We start from the raw sequence: 23,187 nt of genomic DNA on the forward strand, positions 1-23,187 counted from the left end.
ATACGGATGCGGACCCTATGTCTACGAAATGGTCAACAAAATTAGATTAATTAATTCAAAAATGAAGTAGAAAGTTGAAAGAAAGACATATAAAGAAGAAAAAGGCTCCGATAGTAAGATTCTGGGAATAAAAAAGAAAAAAATATTTATGTAAGCCTTCCCCACCCACCTTCATTTGTCAGTAATAAAGTAGCATCCTCATCAAATTAAGGTGACAACACACTCTTTCTCTTTCAACAAAAGAGAGGAAAAAAAAAAAAAGTAGTATCCTAATCAAATTTAGTTTGATGAACGAGTACCGTGAAAATAAAGGAGGAAAAACAAAAAGAAAAGAAAAAAGAAGGGTGGATTTTGGTAGAAAACTAAAATCGGATAAGGTTGAACAATGAGGGAACATATACGCATGCCTCTTTTAAACAGTGCTTACCACTTTTCGTTACGTTATCTATGAAAAATGTTCCACCTAACATGATTGTGTTTGCAACTTTTTTGATATGCATCTTTGACAAATCAAGAAGGAATTTCTTCATTATGGACTTCCTGTCTCAATTCTCAAATTTTAAACGATAGAGATGTAGCACGTACCACACCATAAGCAACATTTGTTGATTGATTGAAAAAAATAAAAGAAAACGTTTTTTTTTTTTTTTGGATTAAAAGTACAGCAAGCAAAGAACGGACCCCTTTAACTTATTGTGTAACAAATTGCAAAATATTTGACAAGAATTAAATCGCCTCTTCAATACCAAAGAAAAGATAAAACTAACATAAAAATGTCGCTGGTAATTCTATTGTATTATCTTGTTCATCCGTCTTCATAAAATGTTCCCAACGCAAACAAATAAGGGCCCTAATTCATGTACAACCGGAGCGCAACTATTTCACAACCCCAAGGCATCCCACCTCAATGTGCCTTGGGGTTATCCAATAGTTGTGCTAAAGTTGTATTTTTAACATTATCCAACATATAAAAGCCCAACGATATTTACCTTACTTGTTACTTATAGGGTATAAAACGAATTTAGTTACGTGAAAATTGGCTCCTCTTTTTTCTTTTTGTTAAATAGATTGATTAACCTACTAAATAAGTACAGAAGGTATGCCGTCCACAACAGGTTGACACCTAAGTATATTGCCTTTCGATAAGCATTGATGATGGCAAATGGTCTATGGGCCAATGGACTTCCCGGCCTTCCCAAGTGGGAGATTAGGGTGTTCAGTCCCTGGACTCAAGCAATGGGGTTGGTTAGGGGATGAGAATTGTACTGTTACAAAAAAGAAATTGATTAGTGATGACAAGCACATGAAGGTTGGGAAAGAGAGGAACTGCATGGGATGTTTACGAATCGGGCCAAACTTGGCTTGGCATCTAATCCAAGAGTGTTTAGGAGTACTTTCTTTCTCCCTTATTCATCAAATGACAGTAGGCTACACAAAAGGAGGGTAGCCTTCCCCTCTCCCAAAACCCTTGACTCAATGGCAACCCTGAGACGTCCTAATAAAGGGGAAAACAACATGAACCTCGCTGTTGAAATATTCAAATCTGACACCAAAGCATGGCATTCCAAACATGCCATTTCATCACCATGGCCCATGGGTGCTGCACGCAAGCGAGCACTTCCGCAGGCAATTGCTATTATGCGCTTATTTTCATTTTTCTCAAGCCCTCTCTTTCGGAGTTTACTTTCTTTGCAATGATTTGACCTTCATCCCAAAAGCAGATTTAGGATAGTTCCTGAGGCATCACTATAGCAGCCCACATCATGTATAAAATGGATGCTACATTCATCATCAAGGGAGTAAGTAGGAATCTAGCGCTTATAAAAAAAAGACAGTGGGATATACTCAAAAACAAAAACACAGACAAAATGGAAGGGAAAATTTGCTTTGAAATGACTGAATTATTCAATAGACTTGTTCTTTTAGTTATTATCATTGCCATCAACTCATTCTTCAAGTTCAATGAGCCTCAGAAATCTTGTTAGCCAACAAAAATAATCCCATATTTTTTTACCACAAGAAGATTAGAGCAATTTCTGATCAAAACAGAGTATAGTTATTATGGACTTTTAACACTAACAATCTAGACTTTGGGCAAGGCATTTGCTAATGAGTACTGTTATTCACATTAATGGAAGAATGGGGAAATAAATACACACCAAAAAAAAAAAAAGGGGAGATGCAAGCAAAGTCTGTCAGTTCCAGCGGATATGGTTACTTCCAACAACATTCTTTTGTTGTTGAAATTGCGAAATTTTCTCTAAAGGAGCTTGAAACTCACTCTAGCTGTTCAACCGGCCTAAGTTCTTCAAATATCAGGATGCATCATATGAAACAACTAAAGAAAGTGAAGAGAGTGGGGAAACAGAAATAAAGCGAAAGTCCTTGTTACTTTGCACTAGAATTTGCATGCTTATGGAAAGGCCAAAGGTTTACCAGGCGCTCAAGTACAGCTGCACTTTTTGCGAAATAGCCAGAGAATCCTGCAGGGGTTGATGGTGGAGGGAAATCTTCTGCTGGCATCGCAAAAGGGCGAACCATTCTTTCCATTTTCTCTAATGTGAGATATGATCCCACTTCTTGCATCCTTTCTGGACCCATTATTGGCAGTGTATGCTCCTGGTGCAACGACGCAGCCTCACTGTCATTTTTCTGCCACGCAAAAGAGAAGCTTGTTAAACAAACATGCAAAGATCACTGCCGTAACTAATTTCATGCCTTGATGGATTTAATAAGCTTGTGTTAATGGTTTCTGTTCTGGTACCAAAACATTGTTGGAAATGAGGTTAATCAGGTATAAATAAATGCCACCAACATAGGAAGAAGAAACTTAAACGTCAGCTAGACAGATGTGTCCAGAAATTGGTATATTGATCCAACCCTAGCCATGTTTGTTGCCAAAAACACTATTAGGAGTGTAGTGATAGCATACTCAAAGAACAACCACTTTAGTCTTATTTCTAGTAAGCCCCTATGAGGATTTATTCCTCAGAGCTCGTAAGGATAGCTTCAAGACACACCAAAGAGAACTGTCAACTCAAGAATTTCCTTCTCATGATGAACATGCCTTCCATTAACTCCTTTTCAAATGGTCCTTCAATGAAAACTTTACCATAATTGAAAATGCATTACCTCCAAGGGGGACAGATCTGCACCACGGCTGAAGGTCATCTCTACGCGGAACCTTTTAGGGTCTTCTAAGGCTACCTGCAAAACATTATGCTCAGCATACGCCATAAATATCTATTGATGCTTGCTAAGCAAGTATTCATGACAAGGAGTAACGGAACATACAAGTCTAGCAATTATCAAGTACATGTCTCATCATTGTAAAGGATTCTACTCTCAGGTTAGATTACCCTCTAGGTTTAGTTTAGGCTTGGAGTGCATATTTACTATTGTATATGACTGCTTTCATTCAAAGAATGATGAGAAGCTTCTCTCTCGTTAGATTTCCTACATATGGCATATTACCATGGGGACCAAGACTCACCATCCAAAAAAGAAGAGAGGACGTATAGCCAGACTGATTCAACTAGACTGGTAAAAGATAAAAGTTATAAACCTTTAGCAATACAATAATTAGATACTTAGGATTGCCTCATCAAGTGAGCTAGATTTCTTAAAATTCCAGGTGAGAACGAATCAAGTGACCAACCCATTAAATTAAATACCATAAGTGCTGCTGCCTAATGACTTCTTAGAACTGGAAAGAATTGAATGCTGCTAACTTCTGGTTTACAAGTCTTTAGATAGTTTAACAATTTCACAGTGACGGGTTTTGAGGTTTGAAGACAATTGAAGGCCCAAAGTTATAAAAATAAGCTTCACTTCATATTGTCTATGTCAAAAAGAAAATAAAATAAAGTCTAGGAGCCAATAAGCTGCGTCTCAAACGGCACTTCCTTCCCCTTATGAATGGGTTGGAGGGTGAGATGTGAGTTCAAGATAGAGTACGTGAGTAACTTACACAAATAACAAAAAAATAATAAAAATAAAATAAAAATAAAAATCAAGGTACTAGTCAAGCATCCTTACAAAAGACAAAAGAATTGCAACATAAAGGAAAATACATGGCGATCCTAGGTCACCTGCAGGTCAAAGGAATTCAATGAATCCACAAAAAAAAAAGACAAATTCCCCAATGAAGTCAGCAACTTCAGGTTTGTAAAATCAGCATACAATTGAGGACAACAAGAACAACCCAGCTTAGCAATATAGATATGCAGGAAAGAAAAATTTATTTTAGGGAAGACTGTTTCTATGTAAACCTACTAAAAATATGAAAAGGAGAAATTCCCCAGAGAACCAAAACTTTCCAAACAGGAAAGAAGTTATCAACAACACATGCCCACCCCCAACGAAGGACCCATGTCTGAACTTGAGTATGTTAATTACGTAAAATTATCACCAGGCAAGAGTTGATAGCATTAAATAGAGTGAATGAAAACGACATGCTTGTCCCTGTTGATTTTTTATTCATCTTCACCTTCAACGCAGGTCTCCATCAAAATTCAAAATTTTAAGCATCAGAAAGCACGCACAGTATTTACACTTTAATATTAAGAAGAATTTACTGCTCGAGGAGCAATTCTTACACCCAGACCAGTCACTGCACTAATCAAGGGACATGGTCCTAGTTCAATTAAGTATCAGTTGGTCAAACAAGAAGTCAGATAACTATTAGTAAAATGGGTAATCACACAGAAATTACAATCTATAAAGGCAAAGAGAAAGAAAAAAAATATCCACAATGCATATGATTTAAGGAGTTACACCTTAATAAGATGAGGGAAAAAAATAAATAATAAAGGTTGTAAACAGAGGTACTTACTGATAGACTAATGTAAATTAACTTAAATTTTGCTTGAATTTACAGCACACATTCATGTCTGAAGAAAGGCCAAGATCTTATATGTACGTGTATTAAGATCAGTTGTTGATATATTTCTTTTACTGAGACTACAAAAACACATGTAAAGATGCTAAAGTTGGTTGCTGACAGCACACAAATATGTGTACAGGGAGGGAACCATATAAGGCCGGTTAAGTTCCACCCCCCAACCCCATTTTAGGGAGGCGGGGGTGCGCAGATAAGTAAGCTGTTTTAGATTTGATCACTAACAACAAGGTTGTTTTATAGAGGTCAGAAATTCAAAGCTTAGAAATTGCAATAACATAAGTTCTCTATAGCCCAATCACGTAGCATGTGTGAGTCAAAGACTCTGGCAGATTCCATAATGTTGCTGCCTTTAACCATCAGGATTACCTGATTGATCCTGATCAAAATACGGAATACCAAATTAATCGGTCAAGCAGGCTAGTCCATGCATGGACTACTTTATCAATCAAAGGCTAGTTTAAGCACAGAACAGTTTATTGGTCAAACAGGCCAGTCCATGCAGGGTCTATTAACATAGGCTTTAAGCATTGACAATTTAGCAGAAGGACTAAAATAACCAAATAGAATGCCTACCCTAGGAAAAAAAATAAATTACCTACCTCTGTATTCTCAAACATCCTCAGTACAATATAACTCATATAGTCAAGCTCCTTTGTTTTATATAAACGCTCCAACCCATTATGGCAAACAAGGCTATCTTCTTCTTGAAGAGATTCATCCAGGTTACAGTAACGGAGAACATTCATGAGGGAATGGATATGAGACTCCTGTCATCCAAAAAGAATAAATGCAAACTGTGAATATCACATCCCAGAATTGTCATAGGAAATAGGACACTCCACAAGAATCGAAAGACACTAAAGCCTACCAATAAGTATGTAAAAGGAAAGAATCTCGAAGAAAAATATTTGAGAAAATGCATTAAACTAAAGGTATGTCATTGTAACCCAAATACTTGGAAGTTCCATGTTAGAATTGATAATTGAGAGGGTCTTATACCTAAAATGCATAGTCAAGTCCTTGAAGAATTTTTTTCTTCTTCTTCTTCTTCTTCTTCTTCTTCTTTTTATTTTTTATTTTTTGTAAGTAAGGAAAGAATCTCCAATCCCCTCTTAATTGACCCTCCTCAGTTTTTTTTGTAAGAAAACTGTTTAATTCTGACGGCAGCTGGAACTTAGATAAATTGAAGATGTTGTTTGATTCTAATTCTGTCAATCATATTCAAAATATTCATCTCAGTTCTCAGATCTTTGGTTATAATTGGGTCTGGACTTGTTCTCCTTCGGGCAATTCACAGTGAAATCAGCAATAAAGCTTCAATTTACAGGGGCCTCTCACTGCTGCTGATTGGAAGAAAATTTGGTCTTCAAAGCTCCAGCATAGGCTAAAGCACTTCCTTTGGAAGATTGCTTGGGATATCCTTCCTACTAGGGCAAAATTGGCCAGATTCATGCCATCCATTAACTCTGAGGTTTGGTCTTGCCCCATGTGTAATTCTAATGTGGAAACTATTCAACATGTTTTTCTTGGTTAGCTAGAATTATATGGATACAATCAGATTGGCCTTTCAATATTGATGCTTTTGAAAGCTTTCACATTTCAAGCTGGATCAAGGCCATTTCAGAGCCTTCAAAATACTTAGAAATCCCTAGCAAAGAGGTCCATGATTTTCAACTTTTTGCTGCAATTGCTATGGATATGATTTGGTATTCAAGGAACCAAGTGGTTCATAATTCCTCTAAAATAGATATGCCTTCTCTCTTAAAACAGCTGAGGCATACTGTGAACTCATAAAAGTGCTTGGGGTAATTCTGGCTCAGGGAAGGTTCTTTGGAAGGCCCCTCCTTTTGGTTTCTCAAGGGCAAATTTTGATGTTCCAGCAAGGCAAAAAATTTCTGTAGCCTCAGCTGTCATTAGTAATGCAGCATGCCATCTTGTGGCTGTGAGTACTTTGAAACTTAAAATGATGGATGTTAACATTGGTGAGGCAAAGGCGGCCTTGTTAGCTACTAATTTGGCTTTATCTCTCAATGCTAGGCAACTCATATTGGAGGGAGATTCTCTAATCACAATTTCGGCTATTAACAAGCCAAATCTCATGAGGGATTGGCACATTGATCCGATTATCAGAGATGTGTTTTTAAATCTGGCTTGTTGTTGAACTTGGGAAGCTGTTAAAGTTCCAAGGTAAGCCAACCAAATTGCTCATTATGTTGCAAAGTGGGCTGCAGCTCATAGTTCTTTTGGGTTTTATCCTTGTAGCTCTCCTTTGTACTCTTTTATCTCTTCTAGTTTGTAGCTCACCCTCCCTTTCTCTTGTATTGCTCAGGAAAAAAAATCAAAATAATATTAAAAAGCAAAAAGCGCAACTCAAGTACACAGGAAGTATACAAAAGAAACACCTAGCTAGAAGGAGAAAAAAGAACAAGATCATGAAAGCTAAGCAAATTAGACTAGACAAACGCAGCTGTCCAAAGGTAAAGAGAATTGAAGAAGAAAGACTTAAACTCCACCATTGTCGTCTCGTGGTCCTCAAAACTTCTATCATTTCTTTCCTTTCAAAAACACCACAAAAGACATGAAAGCACAATCTTCCACACAGCTTCTAAGAGAGACATAATTGACTGCATTGATCTCTGTAGCCACGCCACCTGCACTCTGAGGGTTACCAAATAACTCCCTCCAAGAAGCAAATAAGTATACTACTCATCTAAGCATAACCCAAGACAGCCCAACACAATTGAAGATAGCACTCCATAAGGCACAAGCAACCTCACAATGGAGAAGAAGTAATCCACAAACTCTCTGCTTCTCTTACACATACAGCACCAATTGACTACAATAACATGCTGCTCCTTATGTTATCCATGGTAAGGATATTCTCTAGGGCGACCAACCAAGCAAAGACAGTCGCTCTCAAAGGAGCCTTAATCCACTAAATACTCTTCCAAGGGAATGTAGTGCCCTCATGACGAGCAAGAGCATTGTAGAAAGATCTAACATCGAACAACCTTCTTCTGGAGGGGGTCCAACAAAACTTGCCTTCAACTCCCGTCTCACTCTAAAGGAATACAATAAATTGAAAAAAGAAGTAAAGACATCCACCTCACAATCATGAGCCGCTCTAACAAAGGTTACGTTCTACTGATAGGAGCCACCAAAAAACTCCAAATGAACTGCTATGGAAGCATCCTTAACGAAAGCAATACTATATAAATCCAAAAAAGCTTCCTTAAGGGCCTAATCCCCACAACACAAGTCATGCCAGAATTTAATTTTGGAGTCATCTCTCACCTCAAATCTTGTATGACTAGAAACCCCCTACCCCTCCTGATAATCTTCCATAACCCCACTCCATACGACCCAAGAATCTCATTAGAACACCACCCACCCCATGAGCTGTCATATTTAGAATCCACCACAACTCTCCGTCAAGCCTCTCTTTCATGCATATAGCGCCTCATGTGTATAGTGCCATAAACATTTTCCCAAAAGAGCACGATTGGACACGAACAAGTTTCGGACCCCCAACCCTCCCTCAAAAATCAGACAACAAACCTTAGACCAGCTTATCACAATCATCGGTCAATATTCCTATATAGCGCCATAGCCATATTCCTATCAATGCATTAATATCACAATCACCAGTCACTTGGGATGAAGGCCAAAGCCCATAGATAATAAACCAGTCAAATAATTGATATAACTATATTCTTTTGTTCAAATTTAGCAGCTATTACTGGCTACAATAAACTAAATATTATTCAAGGCCTCTTCAAACCTCCCTAACCCAAAGGATAGAAAGAAAGAATTCCCACTGCACTTGTTTGAATCATAATTTGAAAAAATTATGGAGAGAGAGAGAGAGAGCTTCTGTAGTGCAAGGTGTGATCACACAGAAACATTGTACTCACTGATGTGAAGTAAAGGCGTGTCCGCACATGACGTTCAGGTGTCTTGACATTTGCATACCTAATAGGAAATAAGGTTAAAAACTTGATATAATTAGTAAAAGCTGAACGAATATGTAACAAACAAAGAGTTATATATTTACTCTGGATCCAAACGATATTTTGTCTCTTTATCATCATCATCATCCTGATCCATTGTATTGCTTGTGGTGCTAATTCTTCTCAAGTCATCAGTCTTAACGTAAAGCTTTGATTGATATTCTGCATCTTCCTTTTCAGGTTTCTTGGATATAGAATCTTGGTCTTGATTACTCTTTAATTCAGCAACACTGATGGCTTCTTCACGAGTATTCCTCAGATCAATCAAAACTTTACCCAACAAACGACGAGCAATCTAGATTGCAAAAATATAAAATTAAGCTGTAACCATTGAGGGCACAGAAAAGGAAATATATGGGATAAAGATAACCATATAACAAGCATCATTGACCAAGAAGGACCCAAGACGCGTGCAAAGGGCAAAGGTCCACAAGTCAACTTAAAATTCCAGACATCATTTTATATTGGTTCCAATGCTTTCTATTTTTGCTTATTTTAATATCTGGGTATACTGAGAGTAATATGACTATCATATGATGTTTACGAAGCATAAAGGGCACAAATTATAAGATTTCGAAGTAATCAAGGTCTGGGATCATGAGCAAGCTGTAGCCCTAGCAATGTACTTCTTTAGCATGTTCTAACAAATATTATCATGTGTGAGAGAAAATCTACAAAAGTACTTCTTGGGTCCATAAAACCCAATAAAACACTCGTTGAGCATGCCCAATAGCTTCCATACATGTTTATGACTAACTAAGTATACACTAACTTTTACCTGATGCTCCCAAATTAAGCCTATATATCTCATATTTCCTGGAAGAATTTCAGAATATTTATTTTCCTAGTGACTGTTCAGATGACACACATTCTTAAACAGAAAGAAAGAAAGGACATATATCCTTGAGTTTTTTTTTATCTGTTATCTACTTTACCCAACATCAACATAAAATTTCATGAATTGATGGTTCGGTCTTCAATGAACAGGAAGCCACTATGTTACAATGTAGTGTTCAAACTTATTATGGTTACAATGTAGTGGAAGAAGGTATGGAAGTCCATGTTGCGAAAAGTGCTTGTAGGGTCTGAATTTACATCAAAAACATTTTATTTTTTGCTTTCTCCTTTTTCGTTGATTTGGTTGAATTTGACACTCTGTTGGTGCTAATGAGGTGAATCACAGCAGAGAGTTTACCTTTGAGCCAATCTTCAGCTTCTGCTTTGGATTAATTCCATACTCATTTGGGATGACACCATCTGCAAGTAACTACAATAACAATATAAAGAGCATTTTCAGTTTACCTATGATAATGAATCGATCTCACCCAACACTCTGGTATGCATGCCAGAAAAAGTGGATATATACAAGTGTTAACTCCCCCTCCATTCTATTTTCCACAAATGCTGATACTCTTAATTATACTTTGGAATTGTTGAGGTTTTTGTTTGGAACATGGGGACAATTTTTTTTTAAGACAGTGATGCAGAGCCCTTGGAAGCAGAAATTATAGAATTGAAGTTAAATGTATAGCAGAGTTATAAGTCCAGCAACCATTGCTTTTTTGCCATATTTATAAGTAAAAGACAGTGGGTTCGTTTGCCAATGCTTTTTAGAGGGTGTTTTTTGCTTTTTGGTTGTGATGTGACATAAAGGTGAAAGAAGTTTTGGGTGTTTTGTGAATATTTTATGTTTTGAGTTGTTTGTTAATGATTTTGTGTCTTTGCTAAAAAGCAAAAAGCTTTGCCAAACGAGCCCAGTATCACTTAATTCCATTACAGCAAAGTTATGAACATTTGCTATTATATCAACAATGAAATGAAAATGATCCGTCACCTGAGCAACTTTGAAGAGTTCGTCCAACCCTTCCAGATTAAGATGTGCATTGTGCAAGAGATCGTATCTGCCAAAGCAGCAAGTCAAGAATAGAATGATTGATATCAGAACATAAATTTCTCTGCCAGTGGGATGCCATAATAAACTACGAATCAAGTTCAACTTGAATTTTAATTAAATTTCACAGAAGATTGTGACGCAACATAAGATAGATGAATGTAAGGAGAACCAAAGATCTTTGTTGAGAACAAAAGAACCACTAAAAACTCTCTCTAAGTTCTACAATAATATTCATGTTTGGCCATTGCCATGTTCCATGAAAGTTAAAAATTCTTACTCATATACATAAGTGGATGCAAGTAGGCATGCAACATGCATATATCTTTTGTCATGTCATGAGGTGTCCCCAACCACCTGACCAGCCCAGACCACTGTCACTCATATGCCGTTCACCTAGTCTAAACTTCTATTCATTATTATTCAATTACATTGAGTAAAAACAAACAAACAAATTCCTTGAAACAAAATAGTAGAACAAGACAATTGTGTATCTAAATTTAGAGGAAATTAATCCTTTACATTCCATGTTTCATACAAGCCTTCTGCCATTCATACGAGTATTATGTGCAACTGAAATTTTTGGTTCCCTTGGAGAAAATCCAAGGTGAAGACATAAGGGATGTGCTCATCAAACTGCCCATTACTAATAAATTAACACAGGTACGTCAAGGAACAATATGCTAAAGCAAAATGCAGATATATAACAGAGAAAATTATAGTTCCTCATATGAAATGACAAACAGTAGGCATATGAGTGATTTACTAAAGAGGACTTTGGCTCTTGCAATGAGCACCAAGCAATTCCTTGTGTTAAAAAAGGGGCTAAAATAATGTCTCACCAAATGGATTTGAATCAGAAAGGCCATAAGTAGAGTCATATTATAACTGCCTATGCAGATCCAGTTCGTAATTGTTGGTAAGCTGAGCAAATCCAAACTGACCTGCAGCCCTAGTTTTGACGTGCATTCCAACCAAGTCACAAGCACCAACCCACAATTGACAGAAAATTTACTGTTACTACTGGGCTAGGGGGAAAGGCCTCTAATTCCAAAGAAGTGTTGCATTGCATTCCGGTGGGAAGGCCTCTACTTTTTGGCATTTTTTTTTATTTTTATTTTTTTAAAAAAAAAAAGAGGCGACTAGTGTAGGAACATTCGATACAAAGATCGGTAGAAATGATTGTGTCAAACTACTCATAAATTCAGCAGAGGTGCATAAGATAACAATTTAGAACACCAGAATAAGCAAGGCCCTATAGGCAGCCATCAAGAAGCCTACTGAGATTTGAAAAGCATAGCAAGATTAACATTCCAGTCCAAATTAAAAAATTCTCCCTCCCTCCATAGATTGAATGTGATAAGTAGTGATGATCAAACTGAGGGTTTATTTGTTAAGGGTTGTTTGAAAAATTCTTCTAATTTTAGAGGTCGATCTAGTGAGGGGGACTAGTTAATGGACACACGTCTTGAAGTGAAGCATAATGAGGGAAAGTAATTATTCCAAACTTTCAACTTTTCATTATAGGACACACTTTTGGTTTTCTTTAGGGGGTGGGGGGGTGGGGGGAGAAAAGATAAGTCATTGAGGGACAAATAGCGTCAACAAAACTAACATGGTAACAAATATCATTTCCAATCTCATGTGCAAAAAATGCACGAATGCAGAATAGGTAATGTGGAACATTCTTATACCTTGAATTCAATATAGATTTAAAACCAATGACTTACTTGCATGAGTCATAAACATCAGGAATTTGTGTTATATCAAACCGCCTGCAAGAGAATCCACAATGTCATGAAATTGCCAATCTATCATATTAAACAATTAGAACATTAAGTTCAAATATCATTTTTCTTTCAACAAAATATAAAACTAACTAAAAATATTTTTCCAGAGTATTAGAGTCATACTTTGTACATATTGAATTGAACAAGATTTAAAAGTAGCTCAAAGGGAAATTCAATATTTCAAAGATTTCACACATTGTTCATACCAGAGAATATGATGCACACAATCTCTTGTGGATCTACATTCCAAACATAACCACAATTAAGTCCATAACATCAAAACACTTACTCTTTGCGTTCATTATACAAGTCTCTCTCAAGCTTTTTCCAGCGGGCATACATTAAAAGGAATCCCTCACTACCACAGGGTAACCCAGCAGCAATGCGATCAACATCGATGTTGGTTTTACCAAGTGCCTTTCCTTGGTCATAAGGTCGAATCACATCATCTGAGCTTGCAAGTTCCTCGTCTTCATCTTTGGCATGTAGTCTTACTTGTTCAGTCACCTTCTTAGTCAATTGTACCTACTTACGATATTATTTTTTTGATAAGTATCAAAATTGTACCTACTTACGATAGAAATCATTCAAAAATAAAAAATAAATAAAGGATGTAATATACTTTTTTTCCATGCACATGCACAACATCAATTGTTGCAATTTGATGAGTGAATAAATTGCGCCATAAGCACAAGGAAATAGATAAGATCAGTCATATTGCAGATAAGTACATGTTGCTTAATGTAACTGCATGACCCGACTAAAATGTACGCAAAAGGCACAGAATATTGCTCAAACATGAATCAAACAGTACATCTTCCAGATTCCTGAAAAAGGAATTTCATCTATGACAATGGAATATATGTAATTTTGTAATTTGGGATAATCCACATCAAATGAGACATTGAATAAAAACTAAATAACAGTTGAGAAAATTTTGTTTCATTCACTAGTACTAATACTCCAGGGTGATGTCAAAATCAAAATAAAATTTAAGATGCATCAGTGTTCCTCTATCAACCTCTTTGCAACATTGAATTAAAAAAAACAAATGTAAAAAAGCAAACTGCTGGTGCCAACTCGAAATATGCAGTAATAGCAATACAAGCTTAAAACGTGAAAATAAACAGATTGAAATAAAACAAAGCAGCTCAGAAAAATCACTGCTAAAGACTCATGGTCGGTAGAAATTATTCCATACACGCCTGTTCCACACGTAAAAGTGGGTCCCACATGTGGAGTCTACAGCAGACCCTTTGATCATGTTAGAGGGTGAACTATTACCCCGGAGCATTGAATAATTTCACCATGGTCATACAGATGTGCTTAGAACGAAATGCAGTGGTTTAGTTTGTATTTGAACATATTTATATCCCGATAAGAGAGGAAAAAAGAAAAAAGGTAGTTAGGCATTGCTTCTCTTCAACAGTGTAATTACCAATTTTGGAAGAAGTTCAGATGCATTAGAAGGCAGTCCGGCTCCATCAGCCATCCAAGGAACTTCAGATGATCCGTTGTTCTGGACCGTCTTTGCACCCGAAGTTATTATCTCGTTCAACCTAGCCTGAAAAGAATTTAAAGGTGGAAAATGGAAAAGAATAAGTACTAGGATCAGAACATAGTACGACAATGCCCCAAATCTTTAAAAATGACAAAATCCAGAAGCATAGTTTCACAAAACCAAGTTTGTTTACCCTGATCCTAGTAATGGAAATGAATCATTATTAAGATCAATGACACAAGGAAATGAGCTTAAGACTCCAACCCTTCAAAATGGAGTAAAAGAAGTTCTGAGACACTGCAATTACTGAACCAATGCCACTTCTCAAACCCATAGCAAGTTACATAATCCAAACAATCATATGGGGAATAGATAAATTTGTAAATTATGGAAATTCGGCCTTACAGACACCATCTATCCAGGTAATAAAGATTAAATAAACACAATTATAGTTCTCCCATCAGTCTAATTATCCCTGAATGATAAGTGTGCGAGGAGATATAGCAGAAACCATCCTCTTTCACAGAAATAATAACAATAACTACAATATCATATGCAGAAACATCCATAATTCAGATGCAGGAGCAAGCAAACCTTGGCTTCTTCCATCTCAATACTGGCATTATCAAGTCCATCCAACATAGAGGAGTCCTTGCTAACAAGTGAAACCTTGAAATTGGTGACATGTCAGTCATACAACCAAAACTTCCAAAAGCAGTCAAAACTTCATTGAGAAAAAGGCTACAGACCAGGATTGGTGTTAGCTGCCCTTCTAGGTCAAGGAGGCCTTTGGCAAATGCAGCTGCAGACATCTGCCAATGAATACCGTACAACAATGTAAGTTATCAATGATGTGAAAGTCAAGTGTCAATTATCAAAAACTCTGGATATTCAGTCTGAGAACTTGGGAGGACAGAAAAGCACTAGAAGAAGTCAAGTTTAAAAGCATAGATTTACAACTACAGTCACACAAGCCCTACTATGGCTATACCTGTACACGACCCTCATCAGAGCTGTAAATCTTGAGATCATGGCGATATGTACTATGGAGGCGAAGTAGGCCAGTGCCTTCACCTGCAATTTTATTAAAACTGCATCAATATATACACAGAAGGATATAGATGTTAAGACAACTGCATAAAATTGGCCTCGTAGACGCAAAACTGATTACTCCTTCAATGTTATACAATGTAAAAAACCATCTAGCCAGTCAAGACAACTTGGAACGAGAAATTGCTAGAGTAGGGAAGGGGAAAAAAAAAATACAACTGTTCATAAACTTCAAGTCTGTGGTTAAAGTGCAAAGCCTCCCAACTAAACAAGGGCAAGCATTCATTGAGACCAAAAATAATCCCAAAAGCAATTATTAATTCAATGGCACTAGGCAATAAGTGGTACAGGATATACTGGCCATAGAGAAGTGGACCAAGGTGATATGCAACCTGGGAAATCACAACTGAGCTCCAAGTACTCGTCACATTCATTGGGGACTAACATGGTTGGCTGTTGGGAAGAACAGCTAACTCAAATAGTCGGAGATCTCATGCATCCGAATCATCTAAAAGTTCTCCATAATCAAGGTCTAGTTTGAACTTAGTAAGGACTTCCAGACTGTCCGTGAAGGAAAGGAATAGCTATGCAAAAAGTTAATAAAGAAAATGGTTGAAATGAGTCAACTGCCTCTTCATAAACATAGGTTGAGTGAGCTATCTAGAGTAGGAAATAGTGAGGATAACATATTACAAAAATGATTTAAAAATTAAAATGAGAAAGATCCATGGCTATAACCTGGATACATGTTATTACGGAAATATCTACCCAAATCTTCAGCCTGCAAAGAAGTGAGAGAAATTAATACTGAGAGACTGAACAAAAGGGCTAAACAATATGTTACAGACAACAATTTTGCATAAGTGTACTTTTCAGCAACAATTTTATTAGATTAGTCCTTATATATGCTAAGCCTAATCAAAATACAGAAACATGTCCATGATGCATAGATTATCATCACCTGCTTTCTGCCAGCATGTGTAAGAACACCCCCATATTTAAGAACCATCAGAGCTTCAACAGGTCGTTCTTCCTCCTCTTCACCATTACTTTTTGTAATCTTAACCCACTTGAGAGGCTTTAGTTGAACCTTCCTATATATACCAGAAAAATGTCCACCCTGGATACACGAAAAAATAAATAAATAAAATAACGCTGAAAACAGAATATGAGGATCATCTGAATCTCATATAAAAGAAAATACTTATATTTAGGCATTTAGTGACTATCCAATCTTTATATCACATGCATTATTGTGGCATCATTGGCTTCATTTTACGCACACTGTCCCGGTGCAAATTGACAAATTACAATCCACCTTCAATCATATAGCCTCACTGAACTTAAAATGCCAAATGATTGTTTTCCTTTAGGAAAAGCGTCCAGTGTTAAACATAATCCCTATTATGGTTGGTGAAAATAATATAAAGGTTTGTTTGTTATAACTTTCAGTTTGTGTATGACAGCTAAATCAACTCCAGGTATATCGCACTTATGATGAACACAAGAAAACACAATAGAATGATTATATCACAGCTGGATATTTAAAATACAAATGCATGACACAAAGGGAAACGAGATAACCTCCTCAAGCACTGCTTTGACTTGCCGAAGCTTTTCAGCATGCTCAACGTCTTCTGTTTCACTATCACTTTCTCGACCTTGTCTAGATAATGTAAATAGTAATCAATAATTCAGATTTCAGAGCCATTGCTAGTGTTTTAACATTAGAATTGTTAGCAAATAGGATGTTTATTTCCATTCTTAATTTAAACATAAACCATGGAAGCATAAAAAGAAAATGTTATAGCCGTTTAAGTACTTCTATGGAAAGTAGGACCAGGGAAAGGAACCATTTTCCAGTTTCAGTTCTCCTTGCTTCTCGAGTAATACCTATGTTTGATGGGCTTATGGCCATTCTTTATTCCACCAACTAGGATACAGAATTCCTTAAAGGGTTGAATTGAGGGAAAATGGTGCTCGTGAATAGCTCATTGTATTTCCACTGTACGGTTCTCGGTGTTAGTTAATGGCTCTCATAATGGTTTTTTTAGTAGATCCAGTGGGTTGAGATAAGGGGATCATTTTTCACCCTTGCTATTTGTTTTTGTGATGGAGGCTCTGAGTCGCATGATTTTTGTTGCAGTCAGTGGGGGTTTGCTAGAAGGCTTCAAAGTAGGCAATGCTTCTTTCTCTCATCTTCTGTTTGCCAATTATACTCTAATTTTTTGCAATACTCGTTTTTCTCAGTTGCGTTATTTGCGGATCATGTTCCTTCTTTTTTAAAGCTGCTTCGGGCTTAAAGGTTAATTTGGCTAAGTCAGAGTTAATTCCTGTGGGGTCTGTTGATCAAGTGGAAAGTTTAGCCAGAATCTTAAGGTGTGGGGTTGCCACTTTGCCAGTGAAGTATTTGGGTCTTCCGTTGGGGGCTTCCTATAAATCTATTCATATTCGGGATGGTGTTATTGAGAAGATAGAACGTCAGTTGGCTAGTTGGAAAATGTTATACCTTTCCAAGGGTGGTAGAATCACCCCTTATCAAGAGTACCATCGCCATTATACCCACATATTATTTGTCTCTCTTCCCTCTCCCTGCGAGTTTTGTTGTTCGCATTGAGAAGCTTCAAAGGGATTTTTTATGGGGTGGGCTTGGAGAAGAGTTCAAATATCATTTGATGAGTTGGTCCACGTTTTGTTCCCCAATTTCAGAGGGTGGGCTGGGTATCAGGAATTTGTTGATGTCTAACCGCGCTTTGCTATGAAAATGGTTGTGGCATTACGGGATTGAGAGAGAAGCTTGGTAGAGAGTTGCAATGGATTTTAAGTTTGGCAATTTATGGGGTAGGTGGTGCTCCCTTGAGCCCGTAGGTGCCTTTGGGGTGGGGTTGTGGAAGAATATCAGGAAAAGGTAGGAGACATTCTCAGGGTCTCTAGATTTAAGGTGGGGGATGGGGCTAGGACCAAGTTTTGGCATGATCTGTGGTGTGGGGATTCAGTTTTTAAGGAAGTTTTTCCTGCTTTGTTTGGTATTGCTCGGCGAAGGATGCCTCAGTTGCGGAGAATCTAGAGTTTTTGGGCGGTTCCAATCAGTGAAACGTGAGCTTTTAGAGAGAGGCGCATGATTGGGAAGTGGATGTCTTTGGTTCCTTTTTCCAGGTGTTGTACTCAGTCTTTGTTAGAAAAGGTAGTGAAGATAGGCTTTGGTGGGTCTTTTCCAAAAGAGGTTTGTTCAATGTCAAGTCTTTCTTTAGCTCTTTGGCTGGCTCTGAAGGAAGTTTCTTCCCTTAGAAGAGTGTGTGGTGGACTCATGCTCCTTCGAGAGCGAAGTTTTTTTGCGTGGTAGGCGGCCCTAGGCAAGATCCTTACTTTGGATAATCTTAGGAAGAGGCAAGTTATTATGGTGAATAGATGTAGCATGTGCCAAAGGAGTGGAGAATTAGTGGATCACCCTTCTTCTTCATTGCGATGTGGCTTTTGCTTTATGTCTAGTAGTGTTATCGAACTGTTTGCTTGTTGGTGGACGTCTAAAAGGCCAAGGAGTGCTGCGATTTGGAAGATGATGCTAATTTGCCTTTTTTGGTGTTTATGGAAGGAAAGAAATAATAGGTGTTTCGAGAATTTAGAGAAGTCCTTTAAGGATATTTTAGCTTCGTTTTTTCATACTTTGTATCTTTGGACAGTGGCTTTTGTGTCTCCACTGTCACTTCGTTTTGTCAAAAGAAAAAAAAAAGTGTGGAACTTCCAAAGTTGTTGTTGGAGATGGAATATGTGGGATTCACGGAAGTTTTACTTTATCGAGCTTGGACTTGACCACATTCTGATTAATGACAAAATTTGTGCTTAAAATGATGCAAAAACACTGGCAGGAGTTCTTGACCGGAACATATTGATGCCAATTATGACTAAGCGGAATCCTTAGTTAGGTTATACAGGGCAACAGTAAAGCATCTACTTCATTCTGTGTGTTAAACAACAAAAGATAAATTTTTTTAACCACTCCGGAGACACTCTAAACCTTCATATTTTTTTATAAAAAAAAAAAACATAGATGCTCCCACTTTTGCTCTCGCTTCGGCCCCTGATCTCCCACTACGTTCTGATATCCTAGTTCCAGAAAGCAGCTTCCCTAAAGAAAAATCAAATTAAACTTGAGCAAAACATTGACCCCTTATCTAAGGACATGCATTGATTCTGATGAGAAAACACTACATCTATCCCTGGAAATGAAGAAACCAGTCCAGCAGGTCAAGAGTCAATCAGAAACGAATTAATTTGAACCAATGCCTGCTGCCTAAGTACTAAATGAGTCAAAGAGTCAAAGTCCTAGGAAATCTTATTTGTCTTTATGGATACAAGAATTTAATAATCTGTATGATATTTTCTGGGTACCTACCAATAGGCGTCTGATTTCCAGAGGTTCTTAAGTCTATTTAAGAGTCTCAAAAGCTGTTCCAAAAGTTTTTAAGTCTGGTTCTGACTTCTCTTTGTAAAAGGCTGAGGCCTCGATTCCTAATTGTGTATCTATTTCGTAGAAGCTTTGCTGTATCTTTGGACAGCAAGCTATTCTATCAAGAGTTGAAATCTCTTTTCATTCTCCTCTCAAATTTTTCAGCGAACGCATTGACTTTCTTCAGTCACTTGGGTTGGGTTTGTTGGGCTTTCTGATTAAAAAAAAAAAAAAAAAAACCATATCAGTAGCCTCAGGGCTGCATAAGATTCATTAATATCGAACCTTCATATCTCAGCAACTTCTGGAAGGGGAAAACAAGGTGCAAAATTGGTTATGAGTTTCAAATAGAAATCACATTTACTTGCTCTAGATTTGACTACAAATTCAGCACCATCTGTGGCATAAGTGTACATCAGACTACTAAAGGTGATAGATGACTTTCTCAATTCTCCAAGAATGTACTGCCTCAGTTGTCAGCTATTGGTTGACAAACAAAAAGAGAAAGATCCCCTCAACTTCATACGTCTAAACCTCCAACTTTGCCCACAGTTCCTAAATAAACAGTTTCCCTTGAGGAAAGGATTTTCATATCTTCATTTACATTTGACTCGCTTCATTCGTAGGAGGAAAAAAAACCTCAAGGATCTCTCCTAAACCTATATATTACAGGAATAAAACACAAAATGTTCAATTTTAATTTTCATTGTTCTTTTTTAATATAAACAATACGAGGTATTATATTTACCAAAACTTGCATGTAGAAACAGTACAGTTAACTGTCCGATGACTAGAGATTACTATGCTAATAATCACTAAAAATTTATAGTTCCTAAAAAAAGAACTTTTCCCAAGAGTAGAACCAATAATTCTAGAAGTACTGAAACATTTCGTTTTTGAAAGCAACTATACCATACATTTTAAAAAGTCACATCTGCGAACACGTCTTTTGGGGGGAGGGCAGTGAGGGTGAGTTTTTACACGAAATTTAATGAGAGGAACTTCTAAATGTGAGTGATACCTAGTACGAGGTACAAGCATTCGCGTGGCATCCAACAAATCTTGCAACTGGATAGCACTTTTAAGTTTTGTCTGTAGATTGAGAACCAACAGATAAACTAACCCATGAGTGGTTGAATAACAGAATATATTCAGTAGAATAAAACAAGATGAAGTCCCCTCTGCGCTTTTTAATGAGATTTTATTATTTATTAAAAAAAAAAAAAAAAGATGAAGTAAAAATATTTACCTCAGATCTAGGCCGCCCCCCATTGTACTTTAACATTAGTTTTAACAGCTTTTCCTCGGTAACTTTCAACTTCACCTTCTGTTTGGGAGTTCTATCACCACTACAAAATTAAAAAAGTGATAAGAACAGAAAACAAGGAATTAACTAATCTAAGTAATCAGACTGAGGAAAACACAACATACTGACGAATAATGGCAATTACACAACGGAGCTCCTCAGACTGCCCAAATGTGCCAATAATCCCACTTCCCTGACGAGTTAATCCTTCAGAAGGCTGGACTGGTTCATTGAGTTTCCATGGTAAAGTTGGTGGAATCACTGAAGAGAGATGAGGAGCTTTCGCATCTAAAAACATCTTCCTCAACACACAAGCAGCATCATCATAATACCTGTATTTGTAAAGGGAAACACATGTACTTTTACAACTGAGAAACATAAGCAATTTCTGAAGTCAAGAAGATAAGGCAGTAAAAAGTTGGCCTTGGTTGAACTATTCAACCCCGTGATGCAGAGAAATCACAATAGAAGCATATAATAGTAATGCATAAATGATGACAAATTATTCTAAATAATTTTTTTTTTAAAAAAAAAAAAAAAAAAAAAAAAAAAAAAAAAAAAAACTTACAGTCGTTCAATATAAGAAGTGAGATGAACGAACACAATTACATTTAATGAACATTTTAGTCATTTTCGTTGTGAATGGTTTTGGCAAAGGCAGTGGTTGAATTAGCCAGATGAAGGGGCACTTTACAGTTGACTAAGAATAATGGTCCCACCTAGTTCTGAATTCATGCATCCAACAGATATCGGCCATTACAGAAATTGATAAGAAAATTGTGTAAATAGATACATGTGTTCACACTCTAGATCATGAAATGATCACTTAATTTCATAGACAAATTGAGATTATCCGATTTATCAGTCAATAAAAATGAATTAGCTTTTCCCCGTGGAAAACAAGATAGACAGATTGCCAAAGAGCATTGATGACCAAAAGGGGGAAAAAATAAACTAAACACTTTAGTTAAGGAGGTAACGGCATCACCATAAGCAGCTTTTATGCTGCTGCGGGGGTCAAAGGAGAAAGTTCAATACTGATATTTTCTAAAGAAGAGTTTAATTCATGTTGCACTCATGCTGGCAATATCAAAACGAGTGCCCCTTAATAATTGTAATATTAGAAAAAATAAGCAAAACAAACATTACTTGTGAGAGTTTTTCACAAAGCTCCACCCATTCACATCACAAACATATGAACATCCATCAGAACGCAAGAGGTCAAACCCACAAACCTGCAAGTAACAAATTTACTTATAAATTGACCCAAAGTACAAATCATTTAACAAGTGACGTCTTGATGCAGAAAGAGTATATGTCTACACATTCGTGCATACCATATTGAGCCATATTATAGTTAGCAGTATTGATCTCTGTATTTCATATTACCCAACTACACAAGAAAAACCATTTACAGAAGTTCTCTGTATTTATAGAACCCACTTACATACAGCCTGTGGAAACTAAATTAAATATCCATCCCAATTTTCGGAACTGCATTGGGTTCAACAAATCAAAGAGGAATAACTGTTTAGAGAAAATTCATATAATACAACTTTACCAATGAGCTTTAGCTCAACTGGTACCTTCCTCCCGTTATAGCACTCTCTCAAGCTTACCTACGTACTTTCTATCTCTTTTCCCTATTCCTGTGGGAGTGGCAAATCGTTTGGAGAAACTTCAGAGAGATTTCCTTTGGGGTGGTGTTGGAGATGAATTTAAATTTCATTTGGTTAATTGGCGTACGATTTGTTCTTCTAAAGCTTCGGGGGGGCTAGGAGTGAGAAATTTGGTTATGTTCAACAAAGCCTTGATGGGTAAATGGTTATGGAGATATGCTATGGAGAGAGATGCTTTTTGGAGAAAGGTGGTGGATGTCAAATATGGTAGTTTGAGGGGTGGTTGGTGTTCTAAGGAGGTTGGGGGTTCTTATGGGTTTGGCGTGTGGAAAAGTATTAGGAGGGGATGGGATGCTTTTGCTGCGCATGTGAGATATGAGATCGGGAATGGTTCGAAAGTTCTGTTTTGGCATGATGTATGGTGTGGGGAAATTCCTTTGAAGATCCTCTTTCCAGATTTGTTCCTTATTGCTAGAAGAAAGGATGCTTGGGTGGAGGAAATTATGCAGAGACAAAATGGCACCATCTTATGGAATATTATGTTTTCTCGTTCAGTTCATGATTGGGAGGTCAAAGTGGTTAGTAGGTTTTTTGGGATGTTGTATACCCTCAAAGTTAGCAGCGAGGGAGAGGATAAGTTGTGTTGGGTGCCAGCGCGAAAGAAATCTTT

At 37.1% G+C, this 23,187-nt stretch overlaps 1 protein-coding gene across 13 annotated transcripts in view; it reads right to left on the reverse strand.

The window, feature by feature from the left end:
- The window catches only part of LOC133859748 (inositol hexakisphosphate and diphosphoinositol-pentakisphosphate kinase VIP2-like), a 40,261-nt gene continuing 17,074 nt past the window's right edge, over positions 1-23,187 (reverse strand). For 7 of the 13 annotated variants that reach the window (XM_062295266.1, XM_062295275.1, XM_062295276.1 and 4 more), the window contains 20 exons: positions 22,048-22,133; positions 21,024-21,230; positions 20,842-20,941; positions 20,614-20,684; positions 16,730-16,811; positions 16,107-16,265; positions 15,884-15,926; positions 15,087-15,169; positions 14,845-14,907; positions 14,690-14,764; positions 14,033-14,158; positions 12,884-13,119; positions 12,535-12,579; positions 10,748-10,814; positions 10,109-10,180; positions 8,958-9,208; positions 8,818-8,875; positions 5,499-5,670; positions 3,133-3,203; positions 1,902-2,652 (listed from right to left, as the gene is read on the reverse strand). In XM_062295266.1, coding sequence (XP_062151250.1) covers positions 2,389-2,652; positions 3,133-3,203; positions 5,499-5,670; positions 8,818-8,875; positions 8,958-9,208; positions 10,109-10,180; positions 10,748-10,814; positions 12,535-12,579; positions 12,884-13,119; positions 14,033-14,158; positions 14,690-14,764; positions 14,845-14,907; positions 15,087-15,169; positions 15,884-15,926; positions 16,107-16,265; positions 16,730-16,811; positions 20,614-20,684; positions 20,842-20,941; positions 21,024-21,230; positions 22,048-22,133 — 2,331 coding nt within the window. In that variant the 3' untranslated portion in view covers positions 1,902-2,388. Of the gene's footprint in view, positions 22-1,145; positions 1,780-1,901; positions 2,653-3,132; positions 3,204-5,498; positions 5,671-8,817; positions 8,876-8,957; positions 9,209-10,108; positions 10,181-10,747; positions 10,815-12,534; positions 12,580-12,883; positions 13,120-14,032; positions 14,159-14,689; positions 14,765-14,844; positions 14,908-15,086; positions 15,170-15,883; positions 15,927-16,106; positions 16,266-16,729; positions 16,812-20,613; positions 20,685-20,841; positions 20,942-21,023; positions 21,231-22,047; positions 22,134-23,187 lie in introns of those variants that run through there. The other 6 variants (XM_062295277.1, XM_062295271.1, XM_062295273.1 and 3 more) reach the window with 5 other exon arrangements.

This window comes from Alnus glutinosa, chromosome 2 (genome assembly GCF_958979055.1).
Source record: "Alnus glutinosa chromosome 2, dhAlnGlut1.1, whole genome shotgun sequence".
NCBI lineage: Eukaryota > Viridiplantae > Streptophyta > Magnoliopsida > Fagales > Betulaceae > Alnus > Alnus glutinosa.